Source organism: Bactrocera oleae, chromosome 5 (assembly GCF_042242935.1).
Source record: "Bactrocera oleae isolate idBacOlea1 chromosome 5, idBacOlea1, whole genome shotgun sequence".
NCBI classification, from domain to species: domain Eukaryota; kingdom Metazoa; phylum Arthropoda; class Insecta; order Diptera; family Tephritidae; genus Bactrocera; species Bactrocera oleae.
Genome location: NC_091539.1, coordinates 4,784,953 through 4,811,806, shown reverse-complemented (window position 1 = coordinate 4,811,806; position 26,854 = coordinate 4,784,953). Strand labels below are relative to the sequence as shown.

The 26,854-nt window shown below is 32.0% G+C and overlaps 2 protein-coding genes across 9 annotated transcripts in view; one reads left to right on the top strand and one right to left on the bottom strand.

Annotated features, from left to right (window-relative positions):
- LOC106618759 (uncharacterized protein CG3556) overlaps positions 1-20,426 on the top strand; it is a 39,816-nt gene extending 19,390 nt beyond the window's left edge. The window contains exons 1-6 of one of the 2 annotated variants that reach the window (XM_014236643.3): positions 12,679-13,046; positions 15,230-16,530; positions 16,713-16,908; positions 16,971-17,048; positions 17,111-17,193; positions 18,357-20,426. In XM_014236643.3, the coding sequence (XP_014092118.1) occupies positions 15,234-16,530; positions 16,713-16,908; positions 16,971-17,048; positions 17,111-17,193; positions 18,357-18,418 (1,716 nt within the window). In that variant the 5' untranslated portion in view covers positions 12,679-13,046; positions 15,230-15,233 and the 3' untranslated portion in view covers positions 18,419-20,426. Of the gene's footprint in view, positions 1-12,678; positions 13,047-15,229; positions 16,531-16,712; positions 16,909-16,970; positions 17,049-17,110; positions 17,194-18,356 lie in introns of those variants that run through there. The other variant, XM_070110259.1, reaches the window with a different exon arrangement.
- ACOX1 (acyl-CoA oxidase 1) lies at positions 3,924-8,956 on the bottom strand. Of its 7 annotated transcripts, none has more exons than XM_014235952.3 (9): positions 8,870-8,956; positions 7,488-7,799; positions 6,204-6,363; positions 5,841-6,133; positions 5,366-5,771; positions 4,781-5,287; positions 4,599-4,704; positions 4,382-4,534; positions 3,924-4,319 (listed from the first exon to the last, which is right to left on the bottom strand). In XM_014235952.3, exons 2-9 carry the CDS (start codon positions 7,609-7,611, stop codon positions 4,059-4,061), a joined length of 2,010 nt encoding a protein of 669 aa, XP_014091427.1. In that variant the 5' UTR covers positions 7,612-7,799; positions 8,870-8,956; the 3' UTR covers positions 3,924-4,058. The 7 variants fall into 7 exon arrangements, with proteins under 7 accessions (XP_014091427.1, XP_036215540.1, XP_014091459.1 ...); XM_036359647.2 differs by having other exon boundaries at positions 7,488-7,804; positions 8,870-8,941; XM_014235984.3 differs by lacking the exon at positions 8,870-8,956 and adding an exon at positions 8,444-8,577.
- Positions 20,427-26,854: the final 6,428 nt, after the last annotated feature.

Genomic DNA, 26,854 nt, shown 5'->3' with positions numbered 1-26,854 from the left:
AAATGTTCGTTTACATCCGAACTTAGCCCTTCCTTACTTGTTTTTACTTAAAATTTGTGGCCAAACTCGTAGAGATAGACTTGGTAACGAACATAAAGGTTTTGAGGACAGAAAGCTGGGTTACTTTTAGACGAAAAATGCATTTTGGAGCTACTTTATATGAGTGAAGAGTAGAGTATATTATTCTCTTCAAAAGCTAGCGTGTAACAAAGCCTACCAAAGACTTTGAGATGAAACTATCAGGTTTAGAGAGTCTGTGAAGCATTGAGATGCAAAAAAGCTTGCAAAAGCCAAGTTCAAGTGAGTTAAAAAAAGATATTGAAGAGAATTTATGTTAGAAACAAGTTCGATAACAAAAGATCCACCGATTTACCAGAATCAGACACTTCAATAGCACAAAGTAATCAATTTCTTGTCCCTGCTTTAGCTGCATGAAAGCAAAAAGAGCTTTTTGCATGCCCTAGCACTATCTCTTCAGTAGAAGACTGGCTATAAGAATACTTTAAACCTTGATATTTAGGCGCTAGACTACCCCAGCAGCTTTCTATAAGACTTTTGATAGCGTGATAAACTTGTAGAAGTGTTTCGTTATTTGTACATAGTTAAGTGCCGTTATATGCAAATACATTAAGTATAAATACAACAACAACTACAATGCATGGAGAGAGCATATAAACTGCCAGTAATTGTCTAACAGTTATGTTAACGACCTAAATTAGAAAGCAATTATGTACAGTTATAGTGCGTTAAAATTGTATTAAACGCAGGCGGAGAAAAATATTTACATGCATACTTATGTATATGTACCTATGTATGTACATTAGGGTGCTTCAAAAACAAATTTAATTTTGAAACTTTGAGAAATTTAGTAATTTTTGAATGGCTGTAAGTACAAATATTTACTTTTCATGTATTGATAATCATACTATGACTTAGAGTTTCGTAAAGCTTAAAAGCTCAACTTTAAGAACATAAAATAGTTTGTTGTAAACAATTGCGTTAAATACGTATAAGTTCAGTTTTAATAAAAAAAAAAATTTCTCATTTTAATTTTACGAGAAACTAAGATAAAACAAGAAAAAGTATTGACTTTGGCACCGAGGCTTTGTTTTCAGCATAAAAGGCTATTAAAACGTAAGTTTGTACGGCGACTGTGTGATATTGTGCTCCGATCTGAATAATTTGTTTAGAGGTTATAGTGCTGTCTTTGATAATAATATAAGCTAAATTTCGCGAAGATATCTTGTCAGATAAAAAAGTTTTTCATACAAAAACTTGGGTGTGATCAGTCAGTTTGTATGGCAGCTATATGCTATAGTGGTCCGACCTCAACAATTTATTCAAAGATGATAGCGTTGTTTTGGACTATAATCCATACCGAATTCCATAAAGATATCTCGTCAAATGAAAAAGTTTTCCATACAAGCACTTTATTCGGATTGTTCAGTTTGTATGGCAGCTATGTGCTATAGTGGTTCAATATTGGCGGTATTCACAATTTTGCAGTCTTTTGGGGAGAAAAGGTTGCCTGCATAATTTCAGATCGATATCACAAAAACTGAGCGACTACTTCTCTTATATACAGACTGGTTGACAGAGGCACAGGCTAAATCGACGCAACTTGTCACGCTGATCATTTATATATATATATATATATTCTATAGGGTCTCCGACGTTTTCTGCTGGGCGTTACGAACTTTGTGAAAAACTTTACATACCCTGTTCAGGGTATAGAAAATCCTTTTTCAATGTTATTTATATGGCAAGCTAAAATAAAAATAACGGCCCCTTAGATGTAAGCAATAGAGCTCAATGTTTGATGAGCATTTTTTTTTTTACATCAAATAGAAATTTTTGAGCGGGTAAGAGTTGAAAAAAACTGTTTTTTTTTTTTTTTGAAGAACCCTAATGTACTTACCAAATGTACTTACATTAGGGTGGAGCGAAAAAAAATTTTTTTTGCTTAGCCTGCGGGTAAAATCTGTAAATTATAATAAAAGAAAAATTTTGGACAATTTTTTTTAACACCTAGAGACGGCACTCAGTTTTAAAGTAAATTTTCGAGTTAAAATTTTTATTTCGTAAAAAATTTTTGATAAGTGCTCTAGAAACTGTGGAGAGTACTCTTTCTGTTTTTTTCGCTCCACCCTAATGTATATATTTATATACATATAAGAGTGCGCATAAAAATACTGTTGAAGATGTTAGAAAAACATGGTGATTGCAAGCAACGCAGACATAAAAAACGAATAGAAATAGAAATTATATATATATGCATGTATGTGTGAGTGTGTGCATATGTATATACATACATACTAGTAACGGTGTTTGCACATGTCGTTAATTACTTTACATCACCGTTGACGCATTCATTTTAAATGCGAAAAATTAATTACATACACACATATGTACACACATACATAAATAAAAATGTAAGCAGTTAATAGAAAGAAAGAAGAGAGATACGTAGTATGTATGGTATATACATATGTACATCAGTTTGCGCTTTATTGCCACGTTTACTATTATTTCAATTATATTGACGATAGTGACTCATGTGTACAGTTAACCTATTAAGAATGCACATAAAAAATATTTATGGGTTCAATCAATAACGAAAAAAAAATTAAAGCTATCTAGGGAGCTTCAATCACTTTCTTTACTGTCTAAACAAAATGAAAATGTTAAAAAAAAATAAAATAAATTTACGAAAAAATGCAAAATAAAGAAAATGAAATAAAATTTTGACTATCTATAGGCGCTATTGAACTTTGATAACCGTTTTACGCGGTTTCCATAACAAAAATTATACATAAATACAAAATGCATTTCTCTCAAAAAATATTTGAAAATAGAAAATATATAAGGATTATTTAAGATAACCACTTGCGAATTTCAAAAAATCTATTTTTGAAATATGTATGTATGTACATATGTAAATATAAAAAAAAAAATTTTTTTGTCACGTACGTACACTTGATGCACGAAGAAATAAGATTTTCTTCATAATTTCATTTTTTTAAGCCACTCTGAAATATAAATTTTTTTACAATAAACGACTTTTTTTGTGAGTCAGTCATTTTATCAAAAATCAAAATTTCCTTCCATTATTGCCTGTATTCATATAGATATAATGAAATTTTTTCGTTTTTAGATTTAAGCTAATTTTCAGCTGAAAAATTTTCGTTATCGCCATGCAACTGTTGTCGGGGCTTCTCCTGGAGTTCGGCTGCGGTAGCAAAACAATCTAAATCTTTCAAATTTAATTATTGATTATTAAAGTAAATTAAATTTTACAAATGTGCATTAATTTCAATTATGGTATTTATTTAAAAAATTGTTGCTGCTTTACAAGCTTTAATGAAATTATTAAATAAATTAGTGAAAAGCAGAAAATTTGAATTTTTAATTTTTTTCAAAAATTTTTGCGGTGTAAAAATTATATGAATTGATTTTTTTCGCAAATAAAAATTTGAATCAAAGCATTAATAAATAATATGTAAAATAAATCAAACAAATATATGCTAAAAAATTAACTTTTTTCCTAAATTTTTTGCAAAGCTTAAGATAAAATTTACAACAACAAATAACCGCTAATTCTACTAACTTTCATCATATAACACACTTTGTAGCAACAGTTAAATATAATTTTTTATTTGTTATGCGCATTTTGAAGCAGTGCGCCTAAAAGTATACAAGCTCGATGCCTCGATAAACAGTTATTTTACAATAATTTACAGTAAGAGCAGAGAACGTATGTCATATATCGTATATGATATATATATATCATATATGATATACGTTCTCTGGCTGTTGTAACTTGTTAAATATTTTCGGAAAATGTTGCCTACATTTAGGCATAAGGAAATAATTTTCAGTACATACAGCCAGAGAATGATAATGAACACCATGTTTCACGCAGATTTTCGACTTAAAGCTTAAAAATTTATTTGCGTTCATTTCGTATGAATAAAATATTTACAATACAATATTTAACACAAGCATGCATAAACGTGCGTATGCGCATGCGCATACAATACTCAAGTACAACCATACTACTACAAATTCGCCTTCATGAAAGGCTTCAAATACTGTTGAAATGTTTTATTCACTGGCTCCTTGTTCATGGGATTCTTTTTGGCCGACTCGAAAATGCGTTCGTAAACGCGGCCATCGGCTGCGCCCAAAGCCGAGTCCAACACGCGATCGTGCACATCGAAACTATCAACAAGTGCCACAGCATTTGGACGCAAACGCTTAAGACACTCGGCCAGACGCAGCTCCAATTTGCTGACATCGTCATCGGTTAGGTTAATGAACTGTAATTAGAGATTAGAATTAGCGCAAAGCGCACTGGTGAGCGGCAATATGTGTGACTTACGCGCAACAAATCGCCCATGCGACCCAAACAGGCATCCAGCAAATATAATTCTAAGATCGTTTGGAACACAGCACCCAAGGCGGGTGAAACTTGGCGTATGAGCTGATTTAGCTCGCTGTATGCGGTTTGCGCGAGAAAAGCGCGTCCATGGAGCTGTGTGAAAGGAATGATTATTTTATATTTACACGATTTTAAGCTAGGTATGTTCTAAACTCACATCGGCTGCTTGCGTAAGCTCTATGCCAACCAAATTGGCCGCCGTTTCGGGCTCATGACCTTGTTTGCGGTGCTTCTCCATGCGTTCGTAGGCAATGCGCACTTTGCTGTTAAGATTTTAACGTTAGTATAAACACATAATTACTACAAAAAGTTACAAAAAACCAAACTACATAAACTTACTTCGCCGCCACGTATTGAAAAGCGTGCACTATCTGCTCCAGCGTACCAACGAACGCGCCGAATTCTCTATTCTTTATGTAATCGCTAATATATTGCACCGTCGGCACTATCGGTTCACCACTCAATGCTTGCGCGTACACTTTGACCAGATAGCGCGCGGTCTGCAGCAACATAACGGTATTCTCGCCCTCATACGTGCAAACAGCCGTGGTCATGCCGTATATTGTGGGAAAATTAGAGCAATCCATATAACCATGACCGCCACAAGATAAGCGACACACTTCCACCGCCGCCGCGGAGTCTGCGCTTGTGATGGCTTTCAGGCAACATGACAGCGCATGCATTTCCGGCAAGCGATCCAGGTTGCCCTGCTCCAACTCGCCCGACACATTGTTGAACATGTTCCATATATGCTCGCCGGTTATTTTAAAGATGATCGCTTTTGAAATTTGTGGAAAGACTTTCAATTGTTGCGTTGTATGCTCGATAATTTGTGGCTCGGGCTTGCTGGCAACGAAAAATTTTTTTAAATTTATTATAAAAATACTTATGTATAGCATGTAGCTATAAACACTTGCAACTCACTTGGGCTCTATGGGACTTTGGCGCCGCACCGCCGAATAACGCATGGCAATCGTTGAGGCCTTCGCCAATGTTTGCGATAGATCGCGTATGAGCGCCACGCGTACAAACATCATAGTGCCATAAGTGAGTACGCTATTCTTAGGCGCCACATAAGTACCATCGATTAAAACTTGTTGATTCTTCATCAGCATATTGTTCAAAGGCACACGCACATTCTTTAGACCCAAATAGCCGTTATTGACGGACTTCATGCCGATTTTGGGCCCAATATCGCCAACATCTATGCCCGGCATAGGCATATGTGTTTCCAAATCACGCAGCTGTACTATGAATGGCGCCAGCCCGCGAAACACGCCTTTGGTATAGAGTTGCGCCACGACAATGGCATGATTGGCAGTGTGTCCCACTAAAATGTTTACATGCAATTTAACAAATTTACACTTTTTTACACATAGCATATGCCGCTAGTACTTACTGCCACCCGGCCACCATTTGTAGGCGCTAATTGTGGGCGTATTCAAAACGAATTCTTGTGTGGTGGCATCGTATTCGGCACGCGTTTCCAAACCGCGCAAAAACGTGCCATGCCCCAGCTCAGTCTGTGCATATGTACCGAGTATATTGCAATCCCAAGCTTTACTCAGCCACTCGATTTGTTGTTCAACCGTACCTTGACCCATTATCGTTGGTACGAACATGACGAAATGCAGCATCATCGGATTGCCCTCCTTAATCAGCGCCGAACCAAGTGCGCCGCCAAAAAGTGCACTGTAACAAATAAAATAAAATAAAAATTTGAGTCTTCAATTTGCGCCTTTTACAAGATGTGCGCGCTCACGTATAAGTGTCCACGTCGTCCTCACCATCAGCACGTAGTTCGCGCAGCTTTTTCGCAATAATTACAGCTTTGCGTACGCTGTGCTCGTACAGTTCTTTAGGTGACATATACGAGATGGAAAGCTCATCCTGCAGTTCAGGGTCGTCTAGAAACAGTTTCTCTGAAAATTAGAAATAAAAATTAAATTAAGCTAAAAAAAACTAATATTTGAAAAAGTACGTGAGGTCAAGGTACACTATGTATAATTGCATATCTAGCTGCACATTGAACTAAGATATAGCAAGATTATTTATTTTTTTAACCTATACATTAGCTTACTTACTTAATTGCACGTAATCAATATTACCATCTAATCGCTTAATACAAATCGCTTGACTCAACAATTGCTATGGCGGAATAAGGCTACTTTTTGCAACAAAAAAAGTGTGAACAAAACCAACTCTCTAAGTTTAAAAAATTAATTATAATTTTAAAAGTAATTATACATATTTGCATTTTAAACGTCTCGATGCGCATAAAAGTATCACAAACCCTTTTTCATTATTATTATTTTTTTTTTATTTTTTTATATTATTTCAAGCTTTAAAACAGTTACCTAATTAAGTAGCCACATTTTCGCGCTTACAATAACAAACGCTTAGTTAGCATTTTGCTAACGGTTAACTCTTCACTAACCTATACGCTATTCTTTATAGGTACAAGGTACATGTTCAAATAACATTCACTTCTGATTAAGTACACGCTGCTTTTAACGCTAAATATGAATAAGCTTTAACACATACATATGTATGTATGTATGTATGTATATAAAAGTGAGTAATTATCGCAGTTTTATTTATTTGCATGTTAAATTTTGCAAGCGGAGCAGTTCAACTTGTTTATATGCATACATACTTATATAACATTTTGAAGATCTAAACCAACTTACTGTTACGTATACGCTAATGTGTACAAACAATTGCCAATTCATGTTTGCATACAATATACATATGTACATACGTATGTGTATGTACTTTTATTAAATCTGCTGCTAATGCGGGTCAGCGCGCTAGTCGGCGTTTAGACAAGGTAAACACTTCCGACATACAGTATTTGCAAGCGCAAACAACAAATGCTGTTAGATCAAACAGCACAGAAAACATATTCACTCGCGTATGTACTCACCAAATACATACATGTATATAGAGTTAGCCATATATTTGCACACGCGAACATGCTGACATGAAGTAGCAGCGCACACATTTAATTTTTATTACTTTTTTTTCAATTTGAAGTAATACTCACCTAGTTTCTTTTTCGCCTCATACTTCTGCTTGCCACCTAGCCACCAATAGGTGAATTCTTGCGTGTTAAAAGTAGCTTTTTGACGTTCACGTTGCAAATCTGGATTTACTGCATTGGACGGCATTTTCCTCTTCTTTTATTTTTCTTCGGCCACTAGATTTCCACAAAAACTCAATTTATAGCGCTGCTTTGAAGCTTACTGCCAATTAAAATCTTTGAACCAACAACGTTGGTTGCCGCAACAATACTGACTACCACTACTGGCTTGGCGCCGCAGTTATTCATTCAATACGAAAAGTTGTTTGTTAGTAGCTGCGCTAGGAAAAATAGAAATATATGTTTAACTTTTATTTATTTTTATATACATACATATGTATGTGTTTATGCCCCCTAATCAAGTAGGAGCGCACCAATAGCACGTTAAATGCTTAATCTCACTAAGTGTAGATTATCTGTATATACTTGAAACTAAATCAACAGATATTTATAAATGTTTTATAATATATGTATTTATTAATTCATTGAACTTTGTACTACGATTACTAATAAACAATAGATCTCCATGACGAAACATACAACTCACACGCAGCTACGTTTCAACTAAGCAGCTCCCGTAGCTATGTAGTTGAAAAATATACAGTATTTATTACACCGCTACATCAAAAATAACAATAAAAAAAAATTTTTTTCGTTTTTTTCAACGTCGCATTTAGCACTTATTAATTGTTTATTTGTTTTATAAATGTATGTGCCAGAACAGCTGACCTTATCAGCAGAAGCGCCCTATATGAAAACGAGTTCACTTCACCATTTAACATAAATTCACCACTTACTGCAACAACAAATAATCATTATTGCGTTTATTTGTCAAAGAAACCATTTGCAAACTGGTTTTAACCATTAAATATAAACAAAAAATCACTACAATTAAATTAACATATTTTATCACCACGCACTTCCGTTCTGATTGGAAAAAGTTTTCTACTAAGAATGACGAATTGTTTATTTACGCGTTAATAAGTTTGTTTCTTAACTGCTAACTATAAAAATTACTAGCTAGCAAAGTTTCTGCTAGAAAAGCCTTGTTTCTTAACCCAAAAACTAGCTAGACCTAGCAGGAGAGCGCACAAGTTGAGAGCGTAAAAAGCTGAGAGAACTGCTAGTTTCTGTTGGTGAAATTACTACTAGCAGAAAATAGCTACTGTCATATGAAGAAACAGCTGTTTATAGCATTTGTTTGACGCATTTGCTTTGATTTTGTTTATTTCCAATGTTTTGTATTGTGCAAGTAAACATTTTATTGATTAATTTTCAAGTGTTGATATGAAGTGATTGTGAAAAACAACAATTTGATATTTTCTAGCTAGTTTCCGTTTCTTTACTTTTTCGTTATTTCGATCTTTGTGAGTGTAACTTATAATCTTCTTCTTTGTGATAGCTAGCAGCTACTAGCATGCTACTAGCAGAGAATGTATATCATATATGAATCTCTTTTACTACAAAGCTACGCTTTTACGCTTCTGCGCACTTTTGACAATAAGCTGTCAGAATAAACGAACAAAGCAAAACGTGTAGAAATGTGTGAGAGTAAATTGGGCTGCCATCCGATAGATGTCCACAGCATCAAAATTTAAATTTTGTTATGTTTTCTTTTTAACAATAATTGTTTTTTGAATAAATGGAAAGTTAAAATTAATAATAAAAGGTTTTTATTAATATATATTAAATTAGATTATATATTCGTACTATTAAGTTGGTTCTCGGCTAACGATGAGTTGTAAACAAGCTCATAGTATCCTAATGCCTAACACCCTATTAAAAAGTAGCTTTGTATACAAATTATAAACAAATTAGCACTCATATAAATCAGCAAATACACGCTCTACACTTTAGTTGTGCTTCGGACAAAATAATTTTAAAAATGGAGAATCGGGAACCAACGCGCTATTAACACAATGCTGTCAGAATAAGCGAATATGGTAAAACGAATATGATTATTTCGACAGGAAGCATAGTTGTGCTGCCAGCCGGTAGATGTCCGCAGTACGAAAATTAAGTATTTTATATAGATTATATTGCAAAAATAATGAATTAAAAGTATTTAATTTTGGATATAATAAACAGAAACGCAGAATGTAGTTCATATTCAAAGTTTCTAGCCGTTTTTCTACCACGCATGTACAGTTAAAAGGGCAAATTAATGCATATGCAAACAAACCTAGCTTAGAATATTGACAGCTGTTTGCGTTTGACAATTTTACTCTTCATAATTCAAATTCGTAAAGTATATTTGAAAAAATGTTAAACAGCAGTTCTAACACTTTATTTTAATAAGTAAAACGTTGCAAAATCTTAACATTTTCAACAGCTAAATTTTATTGCTGAGTTTGGTAGTAATGTTGTTATAGTAAGAGCCTTTAAACTTACATCAATACTTTAGGGGGAAGGCTGCTGAGATTATGGAGGTTGGCCGGATATGTAACTAGGACTTTCCGCTAATTCGGCCCAACTATTGTGGGAAGGTATGGAATGCAAGGTTTCCGCTAGCTTATGCATTCGACAGGCGTGATGTATAAGCAAAACATATAGTGTGTGAGGCGAAGTAGTGCTACAGTAAACATATTAAGTTATTTTCAGAACACTGAGTGTTACCAAATAAATTTTAGATATACATATGTACATGTTTCATAGCACTACATAAATAAGAAATGTCTTGTAGGTAAGGTATTTTATTAAATTTACTAAAATATTTTGTTTATAGGCTCTTTCGACGCGCGTCATACTTATGTATAAAAGTTTATGAGTAACAGCAAGTTCCTGCGAAATATAAACATTATTACAGACTTACATAAGTACATATATGCATACTTAGACAGTTTGTACTTGCATTTATCGTATAGTAGTACGTAATTCTTGTATTTGTTGCTTAATTTAGATCATTTATTTTTACTACTGCAATTTTTCATTTTTATTCCACGTCGTACATTAATCATAGCTTTTGTGGTGATTAAGTAGACAGACAACAATCAAGATAAAAATAACGAGAAAATAAAAACGTTTACCTATCATCCATGTATACGTATATGTAAGCGTGTATGTCTGTATGTAAACTCGGAGGCACATTGGCACACAGCTTACAACGTCGATTTCGAGACATGAGAGATGAGTTCGTTGCTTTGATTAACAGGAGTAAATGAAAAATGCTTACAATAAGAACAATTGTCGTACAACAACAAAAGCTATAATTACAAAACAACGTGGTTGCATGTACATTTATCTAAAGATATCTGTTTAAGCGCCTCAGTGGACACTACTCAGCATATATACGCACTATATATAAGTACTATAACACAGACGCACGCATGCTATTAAAACTCACAGAAAAATGTGTTCGACGCTAAGCGTCATCATCGTATTGGAGCACATGGAGAATTGCATATTTCAGCCACTATATTTCACTGCTTAAGACGAACATACATTTTGTATGTAATCAAGTCCAACGGCGTACTTACTAATTTACACATACAAATAAAGAATTACAGCAATGTATACCATATATGCATGCATACATACATACAAATAGTGTAGCGTAGTGTGTCACAGAAATTCCTCGAAAGAATTCAGAAATGTGAATTGAAATTGCAATCTGGTACTTCCACTTCATTAGTGCGACTTAACGACTGAGCAATGACCAACAGCCCCTAGTTGCCGCGAACGTCCTGTCCTTCAGTCCAAAACAGCAATAACACGTATCTCACACCTCGTTAAATGACAGGCAGGCAAATGTTGAAGCAATTCACCACTCCCCATCAACCCCAACGGATAGTGTGATGTGCTGATGACGGACACTAATCTTTCAGACACGTGAGGTGGTATGTAGGGGCGTTAGATTACAATGGAACGATTGGTACAGTGAGACAAAACTGATTAAAAAAAAATATTTAATGAAATAAATATTTTTTAAAATTTTTTTAAAGAAATATTATTGAAAAATAAATATTTTTAAAAAATGTAATGAAGTGTGTTAAATTTTACTGCTGTGAGGAGGAATAAATTTAAAAATTGTGAAATAAGTGAATATATATTAGCAGGGACAGGAACGTCGTAAGAGGCCTGCGCTCAACTCACACGACGTTTTACGCACACTCTGCTCTAAGAAACCTTAACTCACTCATAATTTTTAGCTGTTTTCTCTACGACTACTACTGCCGGGTTAATGAGTGAAAAGAATTTATATCTTACAACAACCACAAACCAAAAGAAAAATCAACAAAACAGGCAAAACACGAACAGTCCTTAAAACTATATAAAACCGATTTATGCGTTCATATGGACATTTGGTGATAATTAACTGTAACATTTTTTTCGCCAGCGATAGATCATTTACCCAACTTGGCTAAAAGCCACGCACAGCGCACAGTCGTGTGAAATGTCGCAACCTTGTGAAGCCCTTTGATTCAGTGTATGAAGTTATGAGCTTTCCCAATTCAATTTATCACTCATAAAAATTAAAATTAATTTAAAAATTTAGTAAACAATGTTTTTTTTTTAATATTATAAATTTCCGCAATACTCACCACTGTGTCATCAACGCTTTGTTCTTATATACGCCACTTGATAGGTTCGTTCGTGCGTCTAACGGACGCCTAATTAACTTTATGGACCAACATAGTCTTTGTATTAGTAGCGGCAACAGTGACGCGGCAGCGAACAACGGCACTACAGCTGCACCTACATATACACACATACATATATATATACACCTTAAACTCACCACTTGCCGCTGAAAATGCCGAAACCTACTGCTTCAACTGCTGTCAGTGCAACCTTCAGGGATTAAAGTGTTTGCAATGCTTCGTCGAACAAACGATTCATGGCAGCTGACAGCGTATAACGGTGCGCTAAGCAGCGCTGCGCTACGCCACTTTACAAGCAACCCCTCCGTTAAACGTCACACCAAAACCAGTCAACCCAAGTGGGCAGTAAATTGAGGCGACACGCGTCGCAGCAAATGTCAATTGTCTTCTAAAATAATGTCCCTTAGTTTATAGCTGTTTGTGTATGTGTGTGTGTGTGTGTATGAGTAAAAGCGCGCATGCATGTGTTTGTGTGTTCAAGTTTGCCGCTTGCGCCTTGTAGGTGTTGGTGAGTGGCGGTCAGCGCTATAGAGTTGCTTCATCGCTTCATTGAGTTGTGTTTTGTTTTGTGCGGTGCGCCAACGGCAGCGGTTGTCCCCATAACAACGTGCCCGCGTAAAAGTGAAAAACAAGCAAGCGTACTAAACATATTTGAAATTTAACAAATTAAGTGAAAATCCAATGAAAAAAGTACTACGCTTGTGGTAGAACGTGCGTTGCGTGTAGTAACGGTTGTTTTGATGTTAAGCATTCAAGCTTATTAAATACCGCCCACGGCACGCGCTTGTGGTTGTGGCCGGACATTGCTAAATGTTTTCTTTATAGATCTCTTTGTGCAAGCGAAAAAAAGAAAATTGTGAAAATTAACTTTTATAAAGTTATATAAAGGAAATCATAAGCGAAATATAAAAGTGTGTTGAAGGTGAGCAATCTAAATTTTTAAATGAAAAATTATAATTAGTTGACACCAGTTTGCAAACGTTTTTGTTATGTATAGCTTTTAGAACCAATCTCGCAGGCCTCGCAATAGAGAACTAACAAAATCTTATCTAGTTCTAATTAACAAGACCGAATGCCCGCCAGTCTTCGTTGAAGCTTGTGGAAGCCCGAAAGCTCGTAATCTCGTGTTAAGTTATGAATGTAACGGAAGCTATAGACTAATTTGTGTTCCACAATGTAATATCTAGCAGTTAGTCGAGAATTTTATGTGTGCCTCTCAATTCGGGCCACAGTTGGCGCTGCAGCGGTTGTACCCATAATTTTCTGACAATGTAGCCGACTTCTGAAAACCACTACGCTGACCTGATCGTTCGAAGCTTTCGTGAGTTCTCAACTTCTCTATACTCAGTCGGTGCTTTAATACTAATGACTATCATCTTAAGTGCAACAAGTGTACACAAAAACTGGTTAAAAGCTGTATGGTAGGATTCCGTAAGCTCATTAGTGAACTTGGCTGTCTTTGAGCTAAGAAAGGACTTGTCGAAACCTTGAGTTCTTATGAAATTAGTGAAGCTAAAATCTGCGAGCTTTCTCATACGCTGAATATACAATAACTTAGCTTTTTTTCGTTCTACCTCCAGCTTGTAGTGTCTCATTAAATGGTATATATATATGAAGATCAGAAAGTTTCCGGAAATTGTTGGCCCACAATTTCGGCCATTTACGGCGCATGTTTTCGCGCAAACACCTCAATACGCTCAAATAATACTCTTTATTGACCGTCTGTTCCAAAAATCCCGAAACTTTTCTGTCTTGAAATGCAACATGTTGCTACAGAGTATAATGAACGATTTTAAGACCAAACACTCGTTCCATACCAACGATCAACCACCGTATTCACTGGATTTGGTCCCATGCGACTTTTTTTTTTGTTTCCAAAACTCAAGTTACCACTCCGTTGCACCCGTTCCGACTCGACTGAGGCCGTCAAAGAAAATTAGCAGAGGGAACTGTAAGCGATCACGGACAGCGCCTACAAGTCGTGTTTCGATGATTGGAAAAGGAGGTGGCATGTGTGTATCGCTTCAGAAGGAGCATATTTTGAAGGCGACAAAATAAATATTGATGAAGGTTAAAACTTTTTCGTTTTATCAACAATTTCCAGCAACTTTCTGGACTTAATATATATGCTTAAAGTGAAATACGATTTGTGTAAGCTAAACGTAATGCGAGCCGTAATTTTAGCAAGCAAACCCGCCACCTACACCTACACCTACTAGCCAACTACGAACTCACATAAGAGGCGCATGCCCTCCACTTGTATTTTGCACGGTCGCTTGGCAAACACATACAACGTTCTTCGCTCGAATGCGCAGTGACATTTACGGACGCAACGCAAAAACGGCACCCGATGTGCCATCATTATCAACAATGATGGAAGTGCCATCAATGCGACCAAGCGATTTGTAAGTCAATGAGTGGCATGCGCAGGACGCGGGGCAGGAAATGAAACCACTAATAGCGATAGTGAAGGTGTCTGTTGGCGATACGTTTTGTTGTATTGTGTGTGGACTAGAATTTTCTCACTAAATTGGGCACAAGAAGACGAATGAATTGTGCCGGTTGCGGTGGTAGCGAGTGGAGAGTGGAGAGTGGAATGTAACAAAGTAATTGTTTGGGTTTGAGAAAGCTAACGTAAAGATGTATTTATGTGCTTTTAAAACGGGACATGAGCAACGGAAATCACTTAGCACCTAATATGGCCACAAACGTTCCAGTCGATAAATTTTGCGGCGTCCTTTTGTTTCGCTTGATATATTTACGGTTGATTATTATGATTATCATTTATTTTGAGGGCGACACATTAAAATACCGCACAAGTAGCGAAATCACTCAGCCGCATTGTACAGTTAATAAACACGCGTATGTGTGTGTAGGTGTAAGGTCGCTTTACCTGGCACGTGGGTGGATTAGGGACGACATGCGCGCCCTTGACTGCCAAGGCAAACAGCGCACGTATGGGCGGCGGGTCGGCTAGTCGACATTTATGCATAAAAATAGCTGCGGAACTTTCGACGAAAGTACGTGGCTTTGCAACTGCCGTTTTAATATTAAAGCTTTTTCAAACTTTTAAACTAACTGTATACTTTCTGCTTCTCCTTCCAGCAATATGGCTCGCGTAATACTTGCAACACAAACGCATACTAACTCCAAAATTCTTAGCGCGCTGCTAATCGCATTTCTTCAGCTCGCTGTCTGCTCTAGACTAGGCGTCGCGTCTATCGCAACGGTCGCACCGGCACCTGCGGCCACAGCGGCACAACTATCCAGTAGTATTCCGCAAACCGAAACTAATGCCAATACGATTTCATCATCGGCCGTGCATGAGCATGGCGCGTCCACAACTAGTACGCCACTACAGGCGCCTGCCGTCTCTACCAGCGAACCCGTGTTTGGCGCCGAAACTGCTTTGGAATCTGTTAGCACAGCTGCACCGTTCACGACCACCACTACTAGCACTACAACAACTACTGCTACGACAGCGCCCGAACACGATATCATCGGCTCGCCTGGTCCGGACAAGCGTGAGCAGGACGCCATCTTGAAGGCGCTGGATTGGTTAAAGGAGAAACGTGCTGCCGATTATGGTTGGGGCAATGACACGCATGTCGTTATTTTAGCTAAAGAGTTGTCCGGCGCACGCGATCCCACTGACGCCGATGGCCATTTGCAGATCATACAAGAGCTGGAGGACACATTGTCCGTCAAGGAGATGGAAATCGAAATATTGGCCATGCTGGATCGTCATCATATGCTGCCGAAACCGTTGAATTTGGAGAAACTGGCGCGCTACGTGCTGGCACTCGGCTCGCTGTGCAAGGATCCGAAACATTTTCATGGTCACGACTTAGTTGCCACGTTGCAGCATCATGAGCCGGCGCAAGATAATGAGTTCGCCTTAGCCACGCTGTCGGCGTGTAGTGCGGCTGCGCATGTGCGCAAGCGCCAAATACGCCGACTGCTGGATATAGCGAGCGGCGTAACGGATCAGGGTGTGGACACCATTGCCATGGTTATATTGGCGTTGCGCTGCATTGTGACCGATCATCGGCATCGCCATCTACAGCACTTTGTACGACGGCCTGCCAGAGGATTGGCCAGTTTGCAGGATCCACGCGGCGGCTTCGGTTCGCTGCGCAGCACTGCATTGGCTATGCAAGCATTGCAAGATCTCGAACACGATCCGGCCGGCTCGTGGAACCGTACTGCCGCATCGAAGTGGATATTGAGTCGGCAACGCGAGGATGGCGGTTGGACTGAGGAGCCATTGCACGACGGACAGGATCCCGGCATCGGCGTGGGTTTGACTGCGGACATTATATTGGCGTTGGGTTGGAAGGGACTGGGCGCGGTGCGTGCACTACAGTGCGATCATGTGATACGCGAGAACAGCGATCCAACTTCAGGTAAGTTAGCAAGATTTCAAAACGCTTTAAAGCTTAATATTAAATACACTCCCCAAAAAAACACATGAATGTACCAAAACCCAAAAAAAAATCACACAATTCAACTTTACTAAAACACAACAACAAAAATAAACGAAACAAAACAATTGAAAAAATTCGCAAAAACCACAAAACTCAATTAGAAAATGGCGAACCAAAACTAGCTGTACCCTATGGACTTACATCATCGGCCGAGGAGTCGGACTCGAAGAATGTCTCCTACACATACACATTGTGGGTGGGCTCGAATGTCACGGAAACGTTCTCACTCTCGCTGGTCTCACCAAAGAACACCAGTTTCTTCAAGGCCATGACACAAGCTGCCGATTTAGATCCACGGTAACCAGCTAAGCAAATATTTAAGATTTTAAGTTTATTAATTGTGCTATACTTTTCTGCAGATTTACTTTCGAGGCGCGGGAATGGCCTAACGGGCACTATGTACATACACTAGCCGGCAAAAAGGAGGAACCCAGGGGGTAAGCATTTGAGCATTGCGGTTTCTACCGTCGCTTCTCATAATTATATTTCTTCAAACTAGGTACAACTACTGGCTATTGTATCGTTTGCCTGAGCTACCCGATCCTAATAATGCACCAGGCAATCAGCTGATTGCACCAGTCGGTAAGTGAAAACCCTACAAATCGAGGTACTGCGCTGAGGTTTGCATACGGAGTTTGATATTCAAAACATCTGCTAGAAGATTCAAAAATTTTTAAGCAAGCTCTTTCTGTTGATCTTAAGTCAATCAGCTCAGATTTAAAAATTATGCTATGAAGACCAAAAGATAGCTATCGAGTGTGAATTCGTCTTTGTTCGATTCTTGTAGAACTCGGCACTTAAAATACAATAAGCCTAAAATCTTTGATTTGGGTCTTGGAACCAAATCTTTAACTGAGTCTTACCAAAAACGTAGAACCAAACTTCTTCCATTTCTACGTTGAGGTCAACGTAAACGGAAGGAATCCAGATCTCTATGCGACTATGAACTGTCAGTCCGACAGCATTACTGAATTTTTGTTTGATGTTTTTTGCTGAAACAACAATTAGAGGATTTGCGATCCAGAGCTGTTCCTTCTGGGTTTCGCCCATTCCATTTTAAGGAAATGAACTTTTTTCTGCAACAGAATTTTCTGAGTTGCTTTCGTCAATATCAACCCTGCATACACTTGCTTGAAACAAAATCCTTTCCGGGGCAACTATAAGTACTATATCCAGATCGATCATGTTATTCCCACAAAGAGGCCCTAGATATCATTCTATGTAGCCATCAGAGAGGGTCAAGACCTTTGTCAACCCATGCATGGGGCCATAAGAGTCCAACTACTAAGAAATTCAGATGAAGGATTCGGAAAATATTTACCGTTTTGATATACCCTAACCAAACCTATTCATCTAAGAAGCTTTTTTGCGTTCCAACCCTGTCGGAAGAGTTTTGTTTGCATCACCTAAAACAAATCGAGTTAGATATAGGGTGATATACCTATATATAAATGATCAGGATGATGAGACGAGTTGCAATCCGAGTGACTGTTTGTCTGTCTGTCGGTCCGTCCGACCTCCATCCATCTGTCCGCCTGTGCAAGCGATAACTTCTGTAAAAATTATATCTTTCAAACTTGGTACACGTGTGCCTTGGCAAAAAAGTGAGTGAGTGAGTGAGTGAAGTGTTACACCCCGAACTTAGTCCTTGCTAACTTCTTTTTTTCTTCTTATGTTCGAAAACCATTTTTTTTGTACTTTCGAAAACCATTGCAATGTTTATAAATATTTTCCTTAACTTTCAGGCGTCGACGAGCTTATGGTCGAGGATGGTGAGCACTACTTATACTGGTATAAAAAGCTCTAAGCTCTCTCAGCGTACATATAAACAGCAATAGAAGTAAAAATTAAGCGAAAGTGGTGGGTGCAAGAGAAAGAACAAAACAAACTACATATACATATACATATATATAAATAATAATGCGAATATAATATATACATCCATACAATATACTGCTATGAATAACAGGAGGCCATAAATAATAAAGTAAATGCGAATACAAATATACACAACAAATATATACATGCATAAAACTACATTAACGGTAAATACAGTGTAAGAGAACGATATAAAAATTTAGAAAATGAAAAACAAAAATAACAAAAAAAAACTAAAAGCGAATTAATCAAACAAAAGTTCCGCGCTTTAGCCAAGGCAAATGCAAAATGAAAAATACATAAAATATTAAAAAAAAAAAAAAGAATTATAAAATATAAAAATAAATATTTTTCGAAATTTGAAATTAATAAATACTAAGAAATGCTAATTATAGTTGAATATACATATATAAAAAAGCATAATATAAGCATGAACAAAACAAGATTATAAAATAATAAAAAAAACAACAGCAAAGAAATGCTATTAATAAAGCTGACAAGCAAAATATTGATAAACGTGATAAGGCATGTGCAGGATAACAATAAAAGCAGGTGAACAAAGGTCACCAATACATGCACATATTGTTATACAGTCATACAGCTTGGCAAAGGCACAGGCATACATAAATATACACCAACTTTAATACACATATGGTACATATATATGCATACATACATATGTACATAAACATATACATATTTATGCATACATATACACACATGCGCATCAATAGTAGAGAGGGGAATTAATTCATATTAAAAATAGCGACAGGCAAAATCGAACGTCCATATTAAATAAAACGTGTCAGTCTACATACACACATACATGCATACAGATATGTAGGATACTAAAGCTTATAGGTATGGTAATAGTGAATCAAATATATACACATGCAGTTATTAACGGTATATATGAGTATGCAAATGTATTTCTGTATAGTGCAGGACTTCAAATATGCATGCATACGCATATGTACATATGTATAAGGGTATAATTATGCTTTTTTGAAAAGACGTACGGTAATAGAAAAATAATTTGAAGTAAAAAACTTTATGAAAGTGAAATGTTACATTCAAACCAATATAAAAAATTAAAATTAAATTTTTCCAGAAATATTAGAAAAATTTTTAATTAAAAAATTTTTTTTCATTAAATAAATTTTTTTCATTTAAAATTTTAATTTAAAATTTTTAAAAAACTCAAATGCTTAATTTATATTAATACAAAAAAAAAATTCCAAAAAAAAAATCCAAAAAATTTTTATTCAGAATTTTTGATATTTTGTTTATTTGATTTAAATTTTTTTAGAGAAGAAATAAACAAACGTCTAATACTTTTTATTGTTGCAAAATCTGTGTTCATATTTTTTTACTTTAAGGTAAAAAAATTGTAATAAAAATTCTTTATATTATTTTTATTTTAAAGTAAAAAATTGTAAAAAAAATTACTTGATATTCATTTTTTTATTATATCTTATTGCCAAAAATTTTATAAACTCTTATCACAAAAAGCAGTAAACCAACATGCATGCATACATAAACAAAAAAATAAATAAAAAGAGCTGACAGAACCTACAAGCTATATAAGCAAAGTAAAAAGAAAATTTTTTTTGAAAACAAACGTTAAGTTATGGAAAGATAAATGAAATATAAAAATATATTTCATATATAAAAAAAAATATGCTTAAAAAAGTATTTAAAATTTACTTTATTGAAAAGTAAGAAAAATATAAACATTACTTTAAATAAAAAACAAAAAATTTGCTTTAAAAATAATAAAGATTTATTTAAAATTAAAAACATAAAAAAATAAAAAGTATGCTTTCAAATAAAAAATAATAATAAATATTTATTAAAAAATATTAAAAAATGCTTTAAACAAATAAAGAAACATTTATTAAAATAAATTTATGCACATGCTATAAAATATGTGTATACAATTATATTTAATATAAAATATAACAAATTAAGATACAAATACCCAGCAGCGATAAGCAATTAAATGATAAAAAATGGCAGCATAAGCAAGAGCAAACAAAACATTTTTTAACAAACAAATAATAACTAGCTAAATATTTAAGCATTACAATATTAAGCTTAGCAGTGCATAGAAATTATTATTTTTTTTTTTAAATGTATGTGGTTTAAAAAAAATAAAAATTTGGCAATTTTAGCAAAAAAATAATTGTTTTTATTATTTAAAAATAGGTAAATGAAAAATTAAATTTTTTTTTACAAAATTTCAAAACTTTAATTTTTTTTTAAGATCTTTTGCCTTGTGTTTTAGTTTCACACAAAATTTTGAAATAAAAAATTCATATTTTGTTTATACTTTTTAAACACAATTTAAAAATTTAAATTTTTTAAATTTATTTTATAATATTTTTTGCCTTGTGTTTTAGTTTAACAATTTTGTTTATACTTTTTAAACAATATTTCAAAACTTTATTGTTAAAAAGTTTTTTCTTTATTTTTTCTTAATTTAAATTTTTTAAATTTATTTTATAATATTTTTTGCCTTGTGTTTTAGTTTAACACGAACAATTTTTTTATTAAAAAATTTTAATTTTCTTTATACTTTTTAAACAATATTTCAAAACTTTAATGTTAAAAAGTTTTTTCTTTATAATATTTTTTGCCTTTGTTTCAGTTTAAATTACAAAAAAAATAATAATGCTGCAAAAATGCAAAATATTTAAATAAAATAATATTAAGTTTTTTTACGAAAACTGAAAATTTTCACAGCGTGTTTATTTCGCAAACTTTTGATTTAAATTTAATTTGTTTATTCAAACAAATAATTTGATTTAAAGTAATGCATCAAAAGATTTGAAAAAAAAAAAATAATAATATATTGTATGCATATTTTTTTAGTTTAAATTAATATCTTTTAAATATTTTTATGGTTTTTTTTTAATAATTCATTGCTTAATTTTTTTTAATAAATTTTTCTTTGACCTTTAAAATTTCTTTAAATTTGTTAAAATAAAAAATAAAAACATTGAATTTAGCGATTTGCAAAATTTTAAGTTGTAAAAAAATCAAAAAGTTTCATAATTTTTTTTATAAAAAATTTCAATTGAAATAAAAATTAATAAATATTGAACAAACAAAGAAAATAAAACTTTTTAATTAAAATAAACATAAAAAATTTTTGAAAACAAAAATATTAATTTAAACTTTTTTCCAAATCAAAAAATTAACTTAAAAACTTTTTAACTTAAAAATTTTATTTACTTAAATTAATTACTTACATTTTTTTAATTTCTAATTTAATTTAAAATTTTCTATTTATTTTAAATTAGCTTTTAAACACTCTTAAAATATATTTCGGCTTACTTATTTTACTTTACAGTGTACAATTCTTTGTTTGTTTTATTTTTAGCAAAAATTTTAAATTCACTGAAATTAAAAATACATACGAATGCCCATACTTATAACTTTCTTAGATCTATAAAAAAGCACATACTCACCCCATTATACAAAGAAAGTCGCATACATATAGAAAAAATAAGTTAAACTCTATATACAGAGTTGTATTTACGTAATCCCGTTTTAGGCCATAAACTATTAACTCAATTAAATTACCTAAACGCTCTAAATAAATATGTAACTAGTATGAATATTTGCAGTAGTAGTTTCTAAAACCACAAACACATACACAAACATGCAGTGAACTATACGAACCCAGTATGAAAATGCAACGCTGTAACCCAAACCGCCATATACATATACCTATGTAGGCTCGTAGTAGTTTTCTCTGCTCGCTCTAAACTTTACTCTTGACTTCATAAAGCTATGTATTCGTGTGTATCAACTATTCTATTTATGCTTAACATATGTCTATGTAACTAAGCAGACGATTAATAATCGATAAATAATATTTAAATATTTAAAAATCATAAATTAATAAATAAATACGGCAATGATAAAAGGCGTAATTATACTTTTACCTTGAAACCAACAAAGGCTTAAATTTTTATTTTTTTCTATTTTAAAATTTTTATAAAAACAAAAAAAATATTAAAATTTTTTATCAAAAACTTTGAAAATTTATTTCATATATTTGTTAAATATTTTATTTTTTTAAAGAAAAAAAAATCATTAATACTTTAAAGCTTCTTGAAAGCAATCGATAGTTATCGATAAATTAACGAAAAGTTAACCTAAAAATTTGCAAAAACAATTTATTTGTTATTTATTGTTATTTCAAAATGCAGTTAATTTTGCTGGAAATACAAACTTTACAAAAAATTACATACACATATGTAATGTTTTACAAATAAATTTTGTTACAAAAACAACTGATTGAAGGAAAAAAGCTTTTACCACGCTCAGTTCAAGTTTTATATATACAAGTATATAAAACTGCAAACCAAAACAAAAATCAAAATAAGCTAATTTATAAAGAAACAAAAATATTAAAAACAAAAATATTAATAAAAAAAACATTTATAAAAAAACAATAACTTTATAAAACAAATATTTATTTAAATTTATATAACAATATTTTTTTCTTGAATTTAAAAATATAAAAATACTTTTTTCTTGAATTTAAATATATAAAAATATTTTTTTCTTGAATTTAAATATATAAAAATATTTTTTTCTTGAATTTTTTAAAAATTATTTACAAACAAAATATTTTTCGTTTTTTTTTTGCAAAATTATTCAATTTTTTTCTTATCATTTAGCAAGCAGTAAAATATACATTAAGCTATGTAAGAGAAAGTAATATTCGCTGCTAAATAAACTATATTTAAATAAATAATATTAGAGAAAATAAAAATATATTTACGTTTAAGCGAATATAGCAAGTGTTTTCTTTTAAAAACATATTAAAATTATGAAGACCAAACGAAAAAAGTAAGTAGAAAATCTATTAGTGGGGAAGCATATTTTAAAATGAACAAAATTTCATTTTATATCAGATTTCAGCAGATTTGCCACTTTATCGATGTTTCCTTAATTATTTTTACACTGCAGCACACAACAATTTTATACCACTTTGAACGTAAATATATTATTTGATTGCCAAAAACAAACTTAAAAAAATTGTGCAAGTTTTTAGTTATTTAGCTTCAATTAAGTATATCCCCTTTGTTACTCTAAGCTGACTTGAATACATTTTATACCAGTTTTTATAAAATAATTTTTTTCTATTATTTAGACCAGTTTTTCTTTTAGCTATGTATGTACATAGTATATATTAAAATATTAGAAACTATCCTTGTGGGCAATGGGTACATAAAGTTTCAGATAGAACAATTTGTGTTATAGTGTTTACTTACAAAGATTGTTAGACCAGTTTTCTCGAATGAGATTTTAGTTGTATTTTTAAAATTATTCACTTCTACAAAAAGTGGGCTTTCATCTGGAAATTTTTAAATACTAAGCTTAAATTTCGTAAAAATTTACTTTATATTAAACGCGTTATTAAGCTATTCCATATATATTATATATATTTATAAATTAAAAATTTTGTCCAGCTTTTTAAAAATTGTTTTTCTTTAATATTTATTTTTATCACCAATTCTAAATTTAAATTAATAAATACAAATATATACTGTATTTACCAAGCCATTTAAAAAAATTTTATAACTAAACTAAAATTTTCGACCAGTTTTCAAAAAAATGTGTTAGTACTAATTCTAAATTTAAATTAATAAATAAAAATATATATTATATATGCCATTCAAAAAAATTGTATAACTGAAAATTTCGACCAGTTTTAAAAACACTGTTTTTATTATTATTGCTATCTTATTATTAATATCAAATTTCTATTGGTAAATAAAAATTTTTATTGCATTTACTAAGCCATTAAAAAAAATTTTATAACTAAACTGAAAATTTCGAGCAGTTTTTGAAAAAGTGTTTTTTATTATTATTGCTATTTTTTTGTAAATATTAAATTTCTATTGGTAAATTAAAATATTTATTGCATATCTGAACCAATTTTGAAACATATTAAAAAATTTTAATTTTAATAAAGTTTTCCTTTTGCCGAAATTATTTAATTTTTGTTAATTTTACTTACCTCATGCTTAAACTAACACTCTTTAAGGAAACGCGTTCAAATACTTTTTATATTTTTTCGCTTTCGTTATAGTTTTATTCATATTTTTTTCAAATTTTTTTATTTCCGAATTTTTGCTTAATATATTTATTTTTGTTTGTTTTTTTTTACTTTACCTTTCGCGACCTAGTGATTTGAATTTTGTATAACTCACGCGCATATATTTTTGCTTTACACAAGTTCGTAGTCTCTTCACCAAATATTTAGTAATTTCGTTTTTTTTACGTTAAATATTTCGCATACAATTTTTATAAATATATTAATGCATATGATTACAACATTACATAGTTTTTGTTTTGAATATTTTTCCAGAGTTTTGCGCACGCAATATGTGTTTATAATATTTAATATATTTTTTTTAAATAAATTTTTAAATTTTTGTCAAAGTACAATACATAATTTGTTGTTGTTTTTGTTTTTTCTAAGTTATATGGATTTTTAAGTTATACAAGGTTATATTTTTATGTTGTTGTGGCGTCTTATATAATAACAACACATTTTGATAAACATTACTTGTATAATAATAATAATTTAATTAGTTTTATTTAGTTATTACTTTATTTATTTATTTAAGTCTAAAAACAGCAGCAAATAAAATATGTAAATAACAGCGCAAATAATGTGGGAAAGTGTTTTTGCTTTTGTTGTAAATATTTATTATACATATACACTTACTGATTCTCCCAATTTCTACATGAACATGTTTCGTTTCTCACAGTGTAAGGTACAGTTTACATTGCTTTTAAATTAAGCATACAATTTACTTATGTATTTAAATATTTAAATAATTTTATTTAATTAATTAATGAAAAAAAAGCGATTTGTTGAAAAAAGCTAAAATGAATGCCAGCATTTTTAGGTTTTTCTGTGTGTGATTTTTTTCAGTGTACGAAACTTTATTGCTAACTGTTAATTACACTGTACTGTTATACAGTTTTACGCCATGTTGTTGCTATTGTTATTTTATTATTTTTGTTGTTGTTGTTATTGTTTTGCTATTAAATAAGTAACAGAATAAATTAAGCTACAGCACTGAGTGAAAGTTTAAATTATTTTAAAATTTATTTGTCAGTTTATTTGTATGTATGTATTTCTATTTGTATGCACTTAATATAATTTACAAATATTTAATTTAAATGTAAATAATTGTTTACGCATGTAATTTATGGTTCATTTCGAACGCGGCTTATATATATTTAAGTAATAATTTATTTTTGTGTTTACAGTCGATACCATTATTAATCGGTTCATTTTTCGAAATAAATTTTACAATTCGTTACTAATTTTAATAAATATGTATATATTTTCATACAGAGATGCTACTTTTATAGGTTACCACTACAAACTATTTTTTTGTTTTTCTTAAAGTTCGAAATATGGATGTCTTGAATTGATAAGTTAGTTATATGAAAGCGAGGTTATGGATTTTTATACAAAGATGTTTAATTTTTCATAGTAGAGATGCTTTAAAATTTATAAGAAATAAAATGTAAAACAAATATTAAGGGAAATCATTATAGGAAACAAATATAGAAAAAAATATAGGAAAATAAAATAATAACTTTTTTCAAAATTCCGTGAAAATAAGTAAATAAAATAACAATTATGTTATGCAATTTTTGAAGTAAATTTTTATAGCAAAATTTAAAAAATAAAAGATTATGAGACAAAATAAAATCAAATGTAAAAAAAACGATTGTATATTTTCAGAAAATTAATAACAAAGTATATAAAAAAAATATAGAAAATTTTGGAAGACAAAAATTTTAGGAAGTTTTTTAAAACCAATAAAGAAAAAATTTTAGAAAAATAAGTAAATAAAATAACAATTATATTATGAAATTTTAGAAAAAAATTATAGGACAAAAAACAAAAATAGTTTTAGTAAGCTACTAGCACAAAATATATTTTAAAAAAATTATAGAAAATCATTATAAGAAACAAATATAGAAAACATTATACGCAAATATCTAAATAAATTAACTATAACGTTATGGAATTTTAGAAATTAATTACAATGGCAAAATTTCGAAAATAAAAATAAAAAATTATAGGATAACATAAAAAATATATATAGAAAGAAAAAACATTTTTGTATAGTTTAGAAAATTTATAACAACAAAATATATTTAAAAAAAAAAATATTGTAAAAAAAATTATGGGACAGAAATTATAAGAAATCATTATAGGAAACAAAAATGTATACGAAAATAAATAAATAAAATAACTATTTTGTAATGGAATTTTATAAATTAAGTGTTATGGCAAAATTTTATAAAGGGAAAA

What these genes read in the sequence shown, in the direction of transcription:
- ACOX1 (XM_014235952.3), bottom strand. Translation starts at nt 7,611, where the DNA reads ATGCCGTCCAATGCAGTAAATCCAGATTTGCAACGTGAACGTCAAAAA. An exon ending in CAAATGGTGGCCGGGTGGCA is followed by an intron (nt 5,772 to 5,840) that starts GTAAGTACTAGC and finishes TAAACATTTTAG; the next exon opens with TGGGACACACTGCCAATCAT. An exon ending in TTTCAATACGTGGCGGCGAA is followed by an intron (nt 4,705 to 4,780) that starts GTAAGTTTATGT and finishes AAATCTTAACAG; the next exon opens with CAAAGTGCGCATTGCCTACG.